Source organism: Bactrocera dorsalis, chromosome 1 (assembly GCF_023373825.1).
Source record: "Bactrocera dorsalis isolate Fly_Bdor chromosome 1, ASM2337382v1, whole genome shotgun sequence".
Taxonomy (NCBI): Eukaryota; Metazoa; Arthropoda; class Insecta; order Diptera; family Tephritidae; genus Bactrocera; species Bactrocera dorsalis.
Window position 1 is genome coordinate 53,915,644 of NC_064303.1, and position 16,378 is coordinate 53,932,021.

At 33.8% G+C, this 16,378-nt stretch overlaps 1 protein-coding gene across 14 annotated transcripts in view; it reads left to right on the forward strand.

Moving 5' to 3' along the window:
• LOC105233578 (FERM domain-containing protein 5) overlaps nucleotides 1–16,378 on the forward strand; it is a 753,696-nt gene that overhangs the window by 15,103 nt on the left and 722,215 nt on the right. Inside the window, exon 1 of one of the 14 annotated variants that reach the window (XM_049462600.1) lies at nucleotides 13,585–13,922. The exons of the other annotated variants lie outside the window; for them this stretch is intronic. Within the exon in view, the coding sequence (XP_049318557.1) occupies nucleotides 13,917–13,922 (6 nt within the window). The 5' untranslated portion in view covers nucleotides 13,585–13,916. Of the gene's footprint in view, nucleotides 1–13,584; nucleotides 13,923–16,378 lie in introns of those variants that run through there. 14 annotated transcript variants of the gene reach the window in all.

Below are 16,378 nucleotides of genomic sequence, written 5' to 3' on the forward strand. Positions count from 1 at the left end.
ATATGGATGGAGCGAGGTTGCGCAACCTTGCGTTACTTTTATATGGAAGGTTGCGCAACTAGAATCTATCGCAACCTTTTCCGGCGTCGTATAAGAAGTATAACTTCAAAAATGAGTTGTTGGGTGCGTTCGGAACCCTACTATGAATGAGTAAAGTTCGCTTAACAGGAACTGAATGTAAACTATCAAAGTTAGGTTAGGCTTACGCGTATACGGACTGAATATATGAAACGCGGCAAAACGCCCAACGTCAAGAACGAAAAGACATTCAACTTTATTTATCATTCTGACATCATTAGTGCACGGAAATATATGCGCTGAATATACAATAAACTGTATATGCATGAAATGGGACAGAGGGATCACACAGGAAGCACCGGGAAATGAAATTGATAGATTCCTCAGACATTATACTCCAGTGAACATTGAACATGGAGTATTACCTTAGGATACATAAATATACTAATATACATAAATATACTAAATATATAAAAATGTCAACAATTTTTCCGCATTTTTAAACTTTAAAATATCACTGCTTTCTTGGGCATTTTAAAAATAAGTTATGTGTTATATTTACATACGTGCTCTGTTTACCATTAGACCTGTGCTCTACATATGCAATATTAAAAACATGTACTCTTGTATATAACATAAACATATACAAGATCTGTCGCAAAAGAAATAGAACTTTTTAAATATAACTGTTTCTGGTGGCGCCACCTATTAGTGGGTATATGAAATAAAAAGTTTGATCTCTTGTTGACATTTCGTAAAAATTTTAAGATAATTGGATAACTACAATCAATGTTATCGATCAAAAAGTGACAGCAGCTTTTGGTCATCGGTCGTAAAATATATTTTGAAAAAAAGAGCGAATATTAAGTTTTGTTTTAAACTTGGGAAAACGTTTACTGAAACATTTCAAATGATGAAAAAAGTTTATGGTGATCAGTGCCTATCCCGTAGTAATGTGCATGAGTGATTTAAGCGATTCCAAGAAGGTCGTAAGGACCTCTGTGACGATCAGAAGTCATCGAAAAAAAGTCGTCTTCAGAAGTCAAAAATAAAGATAATGATGATTTGTTTTTACGATTCCGAGGGTATTGTACACCGAGAGTTCGTCCCACCTGGCCAAACGATTAATGCTGTGCGCATTCGTCGTGCTCGACCACAATACCGTGTGGCAGGGTCCTGGCACCTGTTGCACCTTAATCACTGATTTTTTGACAAAAAACTCCATATCAACCATTAATCCTGTGATTTTTACCTATTTGGAAAACTTCGTTTGCCAATGAAAGGACACTGGTTTCAGGACATTTCAGCTATCCAAAAGGCGACGACCGATATTCTCAAGAACATTCCGAAAAATTACCTTGAACACTCATTTGAAATGTTAATTGACCGGGCGCTGTATCGAAGCACAAAGAAACTACTTTAAATAAAAAAATATAACTTTTGAAAAATATAAATTTTTTGTTGTTTTTTTCAACAGTCCTGTTTCTTTTGCGACAGACCATGTATATTACGTATTGCATTTTTTGTTTGGGAAAAACCCCCTAAATTCCTAAACCTGGCAGCCAAAAATGTTTGAAATCATAATTTTCAGACACATCAACCCTTACTAGGTCATCGTATGTCTTTAAAAACATTCAATACTGTTGTTGCTGAAAATGAACGTAAAAAAATTTTTAATCGGATTTCTAAATTATATATGTATATATATTAGGTTGCTTTTTTTAGAACTATTAATTTTTTCCAATCCTGTCACGAAATTTCTTTGGAAATACTCTAAAAAAAAATTTCTGAAAATTTTAGTCCTTAATATTAACATTAAGAACTGAACCAAGGTATGTAAAAATTTTCCATAGAAAATACACTACAATCGTGATTTTTTATCTTTAAATTCTTACAGATCAGAGGTATTTTATGACATCGCTTTGACTTTAGACGCATATTTCTCAGGATTGTTCACTCTACAAAAGTGCCTAGTGCAACAAAGTCGTAACTCACCCCGGCGAGGTAGTACGGGGCTCTAAACCTGTTTTTCCATGAAATTCGCATTTTTTTTGTGTTTATCTCGTAAAAAACAAAAGGTATAGAAAAATGTTCATGACAAACTTGTAGGATATTTTATTTGCAACAACAAAGGTCGAAATCGCTATCATTAATACTTCTCGAAATATTCAGCTTTTTAAGTAAGGCTGTATGGAATTTTCATAGCTTTTTTATTACACACCCTTTAGGGTATTTCCAAGGAAATTTCGTGACGGGATTGAAAAAAAGTAATAGGAAATATTCTTAAAGAAACACTTTTGAATGAAAACTATAAAGTGGAAATGATCCTGAAGCCAATGAAACCATCTTAATATACGACTCTATTCAGAATGGTAGAGTTTCCCAATCGTTTAGCTATCGCCATATCTATAAATACAAATGTAAGTCTCAAAGCCAACCAATGTACATTTTCTGTTTGTTTTTGGAAAATTCATGTTTTTTTCAAATATATAATGTAATCTCAAGTGCAAGAAAATCATCGAATTAATCAAAATTATAAATTCATCTGTTAACAAATACTCGTAAGGAAGGCCTAAGTTCGGGTGTAACATTTTGTACACTAAAAAAAACCAAAAAAAAACATATAATAACAAATACCACATATTGTATAATTTATTTTTTTAATTAGAATATTTATATATTATTATATTTTATTTTATTATAATTTCCTTAAAAACTGCTGTCAAAATTACTGTGCCATTTTGGGCCATTATGTTTGAAAAAGAAAAAAAATTGTACTAAGTCTGAAAATTCTAGTAACTAAATAAAAAATAACTTATAATATTACGTTCAAATGGGCCCTATTTTTTCGCCCATAAAATTTTGGCATTTTAATTAAAACGTCAACATTTACTCTGATTGAAAATTATTATATATTGGTAATTTAATATGTGGTGAAAATATTTGTATCCTTTTTTTATAAATTTATGGTATTTTAAAACCACTGACTTTTGTTCTTTCAATACTTATTAAGACATTTAGCTTGTTAGTTCTCAATTAATAAATCTTTTTAATCATTTTCCATTGAAAATTAATACAATGACGCGCTATATCACAAAAAGTATATCCAAATACATTTAAATCTCGCATTATCTTTAATTTTCATTTTTTTGCATATTTTATTAGTGATCTTAAATGGCGGCAACCAATCACTCCGTTTACATACTTTTATGCTCTTGCAACCTGTTGCTACAGAGTACATATACTCGTAATAGTTTCGTTCACCAAATGGATATATGTATGTATGTATCACCAAAAACTAAGCGAGATAGATAGGGTTATATATGTATATGTATAGAAATGATCAGAATGACAAAAAACTGAAATCCGGGTGACTGTCAGTCTATCCGTTCATTCAACCCGTAACTTGAGTAAAAATTGAGATATCTTGATGAAATTTGACATCCGGATTTCTTCGTATAAAGATGTTCGTAGAAGGATATAATAGACTACTGCCGCGCCCACAAATCGCCATTAATCGAAAAAGCATAAAGTGCCATAACTAAGCAGTAAACTAAGAAATAAAACTGTAATTTGGCACAGGTAAAAAGTTTTGCCAAAGTGAATACACCCATCTCTAGTAAGTTTAATGTACATATCTCCTAAACAAATAAAGTTACAATTATCAATTTCCGCACATATGTTACAAGAACTCCAATCGATAGTGTGAAAAGGCATGAAATCGGAAGATAACCCCTCTCACTCCCCATAAAACGGTCTGGTTCAAACTATTAAAAGAGCAATAAATTAATAACTAATTTCGACAATGACATTAAATTTTATCTCCGTGATAAGAGGGCTTCACATATTCGGGACTCGACCAAACAATTTCGATTAAGTTAAATGTTCTTGTACACATTCACAGTCTGAAATTGGGTGAGATCGGAATACAGCTACAAGTTACATCCCATATAGCATAATTTTAAATTCCATTTGATTTTTTCAGTTTTCAATATATAAATCAAGAAGTAATTAATATAACGGGATAAAGTTCAGACAGAATATTTTCCTGACAATTGTATTTCTATGTATCAAATATGCGTTGAATCAATACCACTTCCGTAAGCCTATGTAATACCAAAGATTTTGGAGCAACCAGGTGACTTTACACTGGTGGTTCACGGGCACTGCGCTTATCTGGCAGCGTTGACCACCGGGAAAATTCATTTATCTGGCGGAGGGGACCATGGTCGATACTACCCAACTCCCATATACTATGTATACTTATTTTCGTTTTTCTAACAAACCATAAGTCGAAACTGCGGGTCAGTGTATAAGTTTATACAGTATAAGTATAGATAAAATTACTCGGATTCCGATTCTCTGGTATTATCTTAAGGTATTTTCCTGGCTTTGATTTTGATATATTAATATCAATTTAATCCAGCATACAATTAGACCCGCTCCAGATGTAAAGAGATGCCCAACTCATGTGTCTTTGGAAATGATAAAGCAGTTACTAAACGTCAAAACCTCCTGAACTTTGAAAGTTGACTGCTATCAAACTAATAGAAATGAACAAATAGATTTTAGCTATTGCCAAAATACTCTTGTGACACTGTGCATTATCCTGATAAAAAAGGATACTTTCTTCTGCAAACCGGGTATTTTTTCATGAATTTTTTCCTTCAACTGGTCCAAAAGGTTGCAATAATATTCAGAATTAATTGTTTTACCCGTTCGCAAATAATCAACAAACAAAATTCCTCTCGTATCCCAAAAACCTGATGCCATAACCTTCTTGGCCGATTTCTGGACACGAACTCTTTTTAAAAAGCTCCAAATGTTGCTGAGAAACTCGCATTCGAATGTGTCACACTTCAAAAACCATATCCTGTATTTTGGCTATGATTTTTGGTGTTGATGCGCTTTTTGGATCACGTGGATCGTCTTCAAGACATGTATGACCACGTTTAAATTCAGCAACCCATCTTTTCTAATGTTATAATTATAGGTAAACAATTAATATTACTTCGTGAATTTTTTTTAGTACTACACCTTTCAAAAATAATAATTTTATCAGTGCACGATATTCGATTTTTTCAATTGTAAAAAATACTGTGACGCGGCGACACTAAATGAAACTTCACATGCGTTCATATGAAAAGTGTACCAACAAAACCAAAAAAATCGGCTAGTAGCAACGCCCTCTCTTATTGAACGACAATACTTATTGAACACCCTGATATTTCTGCAATTTCACAGAATTTCAACAAAGGGGAACCAAATAAGGTGCTAGTATAATCCCGCATGACCAACTGGTGAGAATTTCTTCAAATTACTAAACTATATAATCGGTATGCCACCCAAGGGGTTGTTTATTTTAAGTATTTGTTTTAATGTGTCATAAGCAGAACCAAACATTCGAGTTACCATCGATAATTCATCAAATAAGATTAGTTTGTTTATTCATATTTTCAATCAAACCGTTCATCAATCAATAAAGCATTGAGAACTCCACCCGTTGGTAAATAAATTTTTTGATATTTTGCTAAATTCATTATTTAATATTTTGGTCGTATATCTGTGGCAATTCCGCCTGCAACAAATTCCACCATAGCGTAATTACAGCTGTTAAGCTGAATTGCCGCTAAGAATCTTATGCCAATGAACAATTACAGATGTTTAGCTGAATTGAAGTTACGATTCTCATGCCACTGAACAGTTATGATTCTAGCAACTTCTGACGCTACCAGAACAACATTCTAGAAATTCTGACGCTACCACATACTAACACATTTTATATACACAAACAAAATACGTTAATTTTTCAAAGTAAAATTTTCAAAGTGTTATTGTATAAGAGTCATTGAATACCATTGGAGTAATAAAGGCTTTTAACGCTGAAATTGATAACTCCGACGTGATTACTGAGGATAGCGTCAAACTAAACCCCAAGTTTTCACATGTTACTATATGTAACACAAAAATTACTCTCGATCACTCATCTGTTCGCCATGAGCAAAATCAACAAGATCAAAGGGTAGCAGAGACGCAACAACAGCGGCGAGACGACCTGCTGCTACAGAGTTCCTTGTTATCCGGAGAAGCTCAGAACGTGCTTTTCAGTGACACAGCAACTGGCATTCCTGTCACAGACAACAGACCATCTGGTACAAACATTATTTTCAATGCGGTACAAGGCAACTGCAACAATCACTATCCGTATCGCAACGTTCAGTCTTTTAACGATGCACAAGTTACGGCAGTCACACAACTCAGACTCCCTGAATTCTGAATCAAGGCTCCGAACTCTGGTTCATTCAGGTGGGGGCCCACCTAGGGTCGCGAAACATCAGCAACGACAATACTACGTCCCAGGCAGTCGTCGGCGCTTTGAAGCCAGCAATACTCAAGAAGGTGTCGGACATCATCAGGGAACCACCAGCACCGACGTACAGTCTGCGATTATTGGGGCTGACTTCATCGTATATTATGGCCTCCTGAAAGACCTAAAAAACATCGACTGATCGACACGTTAACATCACTCACTATGACGGGAGAAGTTGCTTAAACCACGGAAGATGGTATTTCGACAGTGGACCACCAAGCCCTTTTCAACACTCATACCAATAATACGTATACCAACCTACTAAATCGTTTTATTGATATCATCATACCCAGGGTCACATCGGCCTCTCATAGCATGGCTGACGTGGCTGACCACGGGCCTTCCGTTAATTGAACGAGTCCACCGACTGGTCGGTGACAAACTAAAAGCAGCAAAAGATGACATCAACCTGCTCCTAGATCTTGGGATAATTCGACTTTCTAGCAGCAACGTATTGCATTTTTTGTTTGGGAAAAACCCCCTAAATACCTAAACCTGGCAGCCAAAAATGTTTGAAATCATAATTTTCAGACACATCAACCCTTACTAGGTCATCGTATGTCTTTAAAAACATTCAATACTGTTGTTGCTGAAAATGAACGTAAAAAAATTTTTAATCGGATTTCTAAATTATATATGTATATATATTAGGTTGCTTTTTTTAGAACTATTAATTTTTTCCAATCCTGTCACGAAATTTCTTTGGAAATACTCTAAAAAAAAATTTCTGAAAATTTTAGTCCTTAATATTAACATTAAGAACTGAACCAAGGTATGTAAAAATTTTCCATAGAAAATACACTACAATCGTGATTTTTTATCTTTAAATTCTTACAGATCAGAGGTATTTTACCCCATCGCTTTGACTTTAGACGCACATTTCTCAGGATTGTTCACTCTACAAAAGTGCCCAGTGCAACAAAGTCGTAACTCACGCCGGCGAGGTAGTACGGGGCTCTAAACCTGTTTTTTCCATGAAATTCGCATTTTTTTTGTGTTTATCTCGTAAAAAACAAAAGGTATAGAAAAATGTTCATGACAAACTTGTAGGATATTTTATTTGCAACAACAAAGGTCGAAATCGCTATCATTAATACTTCTCGAAATATTCAGCTTTTTAAGTAAGGCTGTATGGAATTTTCATAGCTTTTTTATTACACACCCTTTAGGGTATTTCCAAGGAAATTTCGTGACGGGATTGAAAAAAAGTAATAGGAAATATTCTTAAAGAAACACTTTTGAATGAAAACTATAAAGTGGAAATGATCCTGAAGCCAATGAAACCATCTTAATATACGACTCTATTCAGAATGGTAGAGTTTCCCAATCGTTTAGCTATCGCCATATCTATAAATACAAATGTAAGTCTCAAAGCCAACCAATGTACATTTTCTGTTTGTTTTTGGAAAATTCATGTTTTTTTCAAATATATAATGTAATCTCAAGTGCAAGAAAATCATCGAATTAATCAAAATTATAAATTCATCTGTTAACAAATACTCGTAAGGAAGGCCTAAGTTCGGGTGTAACATTTTGTACACTAAAAAAAACCAAAAAAAAACATATAATAACAAATACCACATATTGTATAATTTATTTTTTTTAATTAGAATATTTATATATTATTATATTTTATTTTATTATAATTTCCTTAAAAACTGCTGTCAAAATTACTGTGCCATTTTGGGCCATTATGTTTGAAAAAGAAAAAAAATTGTACTAAGTCTGAAAATTCTAGTAACTAAATAAAAAATAACTTATAATATTACGTTCAAATGGGCCCTATTTTTTCGCCCATAAAATTTTGGCATTTTAATTAAAACGTCAACATTTACTCTGATTGAAAATTATTATATATTGGTAATTTAATATGTGGTGAAAATATTTGTATCCTTTTTTTATAAATTTATGGTATTTTAAAACCACTGACTTTTGTTCTTTCAATACTTATTAAGACATTTAGCTTGTTAGTTCTCAATTAATAAATCTTTTTAATCATTTTCCATTGAAAATTAATACAATGACGCGCTATATCACAAAAAGTATATCCAAATACATTTAAATCTCGCATTATCTTTAATTTTCATTTTTTTGCATATTTTATTAGTGATCTTAAATGGCGGCAACCAATCACTCCGTTTACATACTTTTATGCTCTTGCAACCTGTTGCTACAGAGTACATATACTCGTAATAGTTTCGTTCACCAAATGGATATATGTATGTATGTATCACCAAAAACTAAGCGAGATAGATAGGGTTATATATGTATATGTATAGAAATGATCAGAATGACAAAAAACTGAAATCCGGGTGACTGTCAGTCTATCCGTTCATTCAACCCGTAACTTGAGTAAAAATTGAGATATCTTGATGAAATTTGACATCCGGATTTCTTCGTATAAAGATGTTCGTAGAAGGATATAATAGACTACTGCCGCGCCCACAAATCGCCATTAATCGAAAAAGCATAAAGTGCCATAACTAAGCAGTAAACTAAGAAATAAAACTGTAATTTGGCACAGGTAAAAAGTTTTGCCAAAGTGAATACACCCATCTCTAGTAAGTTTAATGTACATATCTCCTAAACAAATAAAGTTACAATTATCAATTTCCGCACATATGTTACAAGAACTCCAATCGATAGTGTGAAAAGGCATGAAATCGGAAGATAACCCCTCTCACTCCCCATAAAACGGTCTGGTTCAAACTATTAAAAGAGCAATAAATTAATAACTAATTTCGACAATGACATTAAATTTTATCTCCGTGATAAGAGGGCTTCACATATTCGGGACTCGACCAAACAATTTCGATTAAGTTAAATGTTCTTGTACACATTCACAGTCTGAAATTGGGTGAGATCGGAATACAGCTACAAGTTACATCCCATATAGCATAATTTTAAATTCCATTTGATTTTTTCAGTTTTCAATATATAAATCAAGAAGTAATTAATATAACGGGATAAAGTTCAGACAGAATATTTTCCTGACAATTGTATTTCTATGTATCAAATATGCGTTGAATCAATACCACTTCCGTAAGCCTATGTAATACCAAAGATTTTGGAGCAACCAGGTGACTTTACACTGGTGGTTCACGGGCACTGCGCTTATCTGGCAGCGTTGACCACCGGGAAAATTCATTTATCTGGCGGAGGGGACCATGGTCGATACTACCCAACTCCCATATACTATGTATACTTATTTTCGTTTTTCTAACAAACCATAAGTCGAAACTGCGGGTCAGTGTATAAGTTTATACAGTATAAGTATAGATAAAATTACTCGGATTCCGATTCTCTGGTATTATCTTAAGGTATTTTCCTGGCTTTGATTTTGATATATTAATATCAATTTAATCCAGCATACAATTAGACCCGCTCCAGATGTAAAGAGATGCCCAACTCATGTGTCTTTGGAAATGATAAAGCAGTTACTAAACGTCAAAACCTCCTGAACTTTGAAAGTTGACTGCTATCAAACTAATAGAAATGAACAAATAGATTTTAGCTATTGCCAAAATACTCTTGTGACACTGTGCATTATCCTGATAAAAAAGGATACTTTCTTCTGCAAACCGGGTATTTTTTCATGAATTTTTTCCTTCAACTGGTCCAAAAGGTTGCAATAATATTCAGAATTAATTGTTTTACCCGTTCGCAAATAATCAACAAACAAAATTCCTCTCGTATCCCAAAAACCTGATGCCATAACCTTCTTGGCCGATTTCTGGACACGAACTCTTTTTAAAAAGCTCCAAATGTTGCTGAGAAACTCGCATTCGAATGTGTCACACTTCAAAAACCATATCCTGTATTTTGGCTATGATTTTTGGTGTTGATGCGCTTTTTGGATCACGTGGATCGTCTTCAAGACATGTATGACCACGTTTAAATTCAGCAACCCATCTTTTCTAATGTTATAATTATAGGTAAACAATTAATATTACTTCGTGAATTTTTTTTAGTACTACACCTTTCAAAAATAATAATTTTATCAGTGCACGATATTCGATTTTTTCAATTGTAAAAAATACTGTGACGCGGCGACACTAAATGAAACTTCACATGCGTTCATATGAAAAGTGTACCAACAAAACCAAAAAAATCGGCTAGTAGCAACGCCCTCTCTTATTGAACGACAATACTTATTGAACACCCTGATATTTCTGCAATTTCACAGAATTTCAACAAAGGGGAACCAAATAAGGTGCTAGTATAATCCCGCATGACCAACTGGTGAGAATTTCTTCAAATTACTAAACTATATAATCGGTATGCCACCCAAGGGGTTGTTTATTTTAAGTATTTGTTTTAATGTGTCATAAGCAGAACCAAACATTCGAGTTACCATCGATAATTCATCAAATAAGATTAGTTTGTTTATTCATATTTTCAATCAAACCGTTCATCAATCAATAAAGCATTGAGAACTCCACCCGTTGGTAAATAAATTTTTTGATATTTTGCTAAATTCATTATTTAATATTTTGGTCGTATATCTGTGGCAATTCCGCCTGCAACAAATTCCACCATAGCGTAATTACAGCTGTTAAGCTGAATTGCCGCTAAGAATCTTATGCCAATGAACAATTACAGATGTTTAGCTGAATTGAAGTTACGATTCTCATGCCACTGAACAGTTATGATTCTAGCAACTTCTGACGCTACCAGAACAACATTCTAGAAATTCTGACGCTACCACATACTAACACATTTTATATACACAAACAAAATACGTTAATTTTTCAAAGTAAAATTTTCAAAGTGTTATTGTATAAGAGTCATTGAATACCATTGGAGTAATAAAGGCTTTTAACGCTGAAATTGATAACTCCGACGTGATTACTGAGGATAGCGTCAAACTAAACCCCAAGTTTTCACATGTTACTATATGTAACACAAAAATTACTCTCGATCACTCATCTGTTCGCCATGAGCAAAATCAACAAGATCAAAGGGTAGCAGAGACGCAACAACAGCGGCGAGACGACCTGCTGCTACAGAGTTCCTTGTTATCCGGAGAAGCTCAGAACGTGCTTTTCAGTGACACAGCAACTGGCATTCCTGTCACAGACAACAGACCATCTGGTACAAACATTATTTTCAATGCGGTACAAGGCAACTGCAACAATCACTATCCGTATCGCAACGTTCAGTCTTTTAACGATGCACAAGTTACGGCAGTCACACAACTCAGACTCCCTGAATTCTGAATCAAGGCTCCGAACTCTGGTTCATTCAGGTGGGGGCCCACCTAGGGTCGCGAAACATCAGCAACGACAATACTACGTCCCAGGCAGTCGTCGGCGCTTTGAAGCCAGCAATACTCAAGAAGGTGTCGGACATCATCAGGGAACCACCAGCACCGACGTACAGTCTGCGATTATTGGGGCTGACTTCATCGTATATTATGGCCTCCTGAAAGACCTAAAAAACATCGACTGATCGACACGTTAACATCACTCACTATGACGGGAGAAGTTGCTTAAACCACGGAAGATGGTATTTCGACAGTGGACCACCAAGCCCTTTTCAACACTCATACCAATAATACGTATGCCAACCTACTAAATCGTTTTATTGATATCATCATACCCAGGGTCACATCGGCCTCTCATAGCATGGCTGACGTGGCTGACCACGGGCCTTCCGTTAATTGAACGAGTCCACCGACTGGTCGGTGACAAACTAAAAGCAGCAAAAGATGACATCAACCTGCTCCTAGATCTTGGGATAATTCGACTTTCTAGCAGCAACGTATTGCATTTTTTGTTTGGGAAAAACCCCCTAAATTCCTAAACCTGGCAGCCAAAAATGTTTGAAATCATAATTTTCAGACACATCAACCCTTACTAGGTCATCGTATGTCTTTAAAAACATTCAATACTGTTGTTGCTGAAAATGAACGTAAAAAAATTTTTAATCGGATTTCTAAATTATATATGTATATATATTAGGTTGCTTTTTTTAGAACTATTAATTTTTTCCAATCCTGTCACGAAATTTCTTTGGAAATACTCTAAAAAAAAATTTCTGAAAATTTTAGTCCTTAATATTAACATTAAGAACTGAACCAAGGTATGTAAAAATTTTCCATAGAAAATACACTACAATCGTGATTTTTTATCTTTAAATTCTTACAGATCAGAGGTATTTTATGACATCGCTTTGACTTTAGACGCATATTTCTCAGGATTGTTCACTCTACAAAAGTGCCTAGTGCAACAAAGTCGTAACTCACCCCGGCGAGGTAGTACGGGGCTCTAAACCTGTTTTTCCATGAAATTCGCATTTTTTTTGTGTTTATCTCGTAAAAAACAAAAGGTATAGAAAAATGTTCATGACAAACTTGTAGGATATTTTATTTGCAACAACAAAGGTCGAAATCGCTATCATTAATACTTCTCGAAATATTCAGCTTTTTAAGTAAGGCTGTATGGAATTTTCATAGCTTTTTTATTACACACCCTTTAGGGTATTTCCAAGGAAATTTCGTGACGGGATTGAAAAAAAGTAATAGGAAATATTCTTAAAGAAACACTTTTGAATGAAAACTATAAAGTGGAAATGATCCTGAAGCCAATGAAACCATCTTAATATACGACTCTATTCAGAATGGTAGAGTTTCCCAATCGTTTAGCTATCGCCATATCTATAAATACAAATGTAAGTCTCAAAGCCAACCAATGTACATTTTCTGTTTGTTTTTGGAAAATTCATGTTTTTTTCAAATATATAATGTAATCTCAAGTGCAAGAAAATCATCGAATTAATCAAAATTATAAATTCATCTGTTAACAAATACTCGTAAGGAAGGCCTAAGTTCGGGTGTAACATTTTGTACACTAAAAAAAACCAAAAAAAAACATATAATAACAAATACCACATATTGTATAATTTATTTTTTTTAATTAGAATATTTATATATTATTATATTTTATTTTATTATAATTTCCTTAAAAACTGCTGTCAAAATTACTGTGCCATTTTGGGCCATTATGTTTGAAAAAGAAAAAAAATTGTACTAAGTCTGAAAATTCTAGTAACTAAATAAAAAATAACTTATAATATTACGTTCAAATGGGCCCTATTTTTTCGCCCATAAAATTTTGGCATTTTAATTAAAACGTCAACATTTACTCTGATTGAAAATTATTATATATTGGTAATTTAATATGTGGTGAAAATATTTGTATCCTTTTTTTATAAATTTATGGTATTTTAAAACCACTGACTTTTGTTCTTTCAATACTTATTAAGACATTTAGCTTGTTAGTTCTCAATTAATAAATCTTTTTAATCATTTTCCATTGAAAATTAATACAATGACGCGCTATATCACAAAAAGTATATCCAAATACATTTAAATCTCGCATTATCTTTAATTTTCATTTTTTTGCATATTTTATTAGTGATCTTAAATGGCGGCAACCAATCACTCCGTTTACATACTTTTATGCTCTTGCAACCTGTTGCTACAGAGTACATATACTCGTAATAGTTTCGTTCACCAAATGGATATATGTATGTATGTATCACCAAAAACTAAGCGAGATAGATAGGGTTATATATGTATATGTATAGAAATGATCAGAATGACAAAAAACTGAAATCCGGGTGACTGTCAGTCTATCCGTTCATTCAACCCGTAACTTGAGTAAAAATTGAGATATCTTGATGAAATTTGACATCCGGATTTCTTCGTATAAAGATGTTCGTAGAAGGATATAATAGACTACTGCCGCGCCCACAAATCGCCATTAATCGAAAAAGCATAAAGTGCCATAACTAAGCAGTAAACTAAGAAATAAAACTGTAATTTGGCACAGGTAAAAAGTTTTGCCAAAGTGAATACACCCATCTCTAGTAAGTTTAATGTACATATCTCCTAAACAAATAAAGTTACAATTATCAATTTCCGCACATATGTTACAAGAACTCCAATCGATAGTGTGAAAAGGCATGAAATCGGAAGATAACCCCTCTCACTCCCCATAAAACGGTCTGGTTCAAACTATTAAAAGAGCAATAAATTAATAACTAATTTCGACAATGACATTAAATTTTATCTCCGTGATAAGAGGGCTTCACATATTCGGGACTCGACCAAACAATTTCGATTAAGTTAAATGTTCTTGTACACATTCACAGTCTGAAATTGGGTGAGATCGGAATACAGCTACAAGTTACATCCCATATAGCATAATTTTAAATTCCATTTGATTTTTTCAGTTTTCAATATATAAATCAAGAAGTAATTAATATAACGGGATAAAGTTCAGACAGAATATTTTCCTGACAATTGTATTTCTATGTATCAAATATGCGTTGAATCAATACCACTTCCGTAAGCCTATGTAATACCAAAGATTTTGGAGCAACCAGGTGACTTTACACTGGTGGTTCACGGGCACTGCGCTTATCTGGCAGCGTTGACCACCGGGAAAATTCATTTATCTGGCGGAGGGGACCATGGTCGATACTACCCAACTCCCATATACTATGTATACTTATTTTCGTTTTTCTAACAAACCATAAGTCGAAACTGCGGGTCAGTGTATAAGTTTATACAGTATAAGTATAGATAAAATTACTCGGATTCCGATTCTCTGGTATTATCTTAAGGTATTTTCCTGGCTTTGATTTTGATATATTAATATCAATTTAATCCAGCATACAATTAGACCCGCTCCAGATGTAAAGAGATGCCCAACTCATGTGTCTTTGGAAATGATAAAGCAGTTACTAAACGTCAAAACCTCCTGAACTTTGAAAGTTGACTGCTATCAAACTAATAGAAATGAACAAATAGATTTTAGCTATTGCCAAAATACTCTTGTGACACTGTGCATTATCCTGATAAAAAAGGATACTTTCTTCTGCAAACCGGGTATTTTTTCATGAATTTTTTCCTTCAACTGGTCCAAAAGGTTGCAATAATATTCAGAATTAATTGTTTTACCCGTTCGCAAATAATCAACAAACAAAATTCCTCTCGTATCCCAAAAACCTGATGCCATAACCTTCTTGGCCGATTTCTGGACACGAACTCTTTTTAAAAAGCTCCAAATGTTGCTGAGAAACTCGCATTCGAATGTGTCACACTTCAAAAACCATATCCTGTATTTTGGCTATGATTTTTGGTGTTGATGCGCTTTTTGGATCACGTGGATCGTCTTCAAGACATGTATGACCACGTTTAAATTCAGCAACCCATCTTTTCTAATGTTATAATTATAGGTAAACAATTAATATTACTTCGTGAATTTTTTTTAGTACTACACCTTTCAAAAATAATAATTTTATCAGTGCACGATATTCGATTTTTTCAATTGTAAAAAATACTGTGACGCGGCGACACTAAATGAAACTTCACATGCGTTCATATGAAAAGTGTACCAACAAAACCAAAAAAATCGGCTAGTAGCAACGCCCTCTCTTATTGAACGACAATACTTATTGAACACCCTGATATTTCTGCAATTTCACAGAATTTCAACAAAGGGGAACCAAATAAGGTGCTAGTATAATCCCGCATGACCAACTGGTGAGAATTTCTTCAAATTACTAAACTATATAATCGGTATGCCACCCAAGGGGTTGTTTATTTTAAGTATTTGTTTTAATGTGTCATAAGCAGAACCAAACATTCGAGTTACCATCGATAATTCATCAAATAAGATTAGTTTGTTTATTCATATTTTCAATCAAACCGTTCATCAATCAATAAAGCATTGAGAACTCCACCCGTTGGTAAATAAATTTTTTGATATTTTGCTAAATTCATTATTTAATATTTTGGTCGTATATCTGTGGCAATTCCGCCTGCAACAAATTCCACCATAGCGTAATTACAGCTGTTAAGCTGAATTGCCGCTAAGAATCTTATGCCAATGAACAATTACAGATGTTTAGCTGAATTGAAGTTACGATTCTCATGCCACTGAACAGTTATGATTCTAGCAACTTCTGACGCTACCAGAA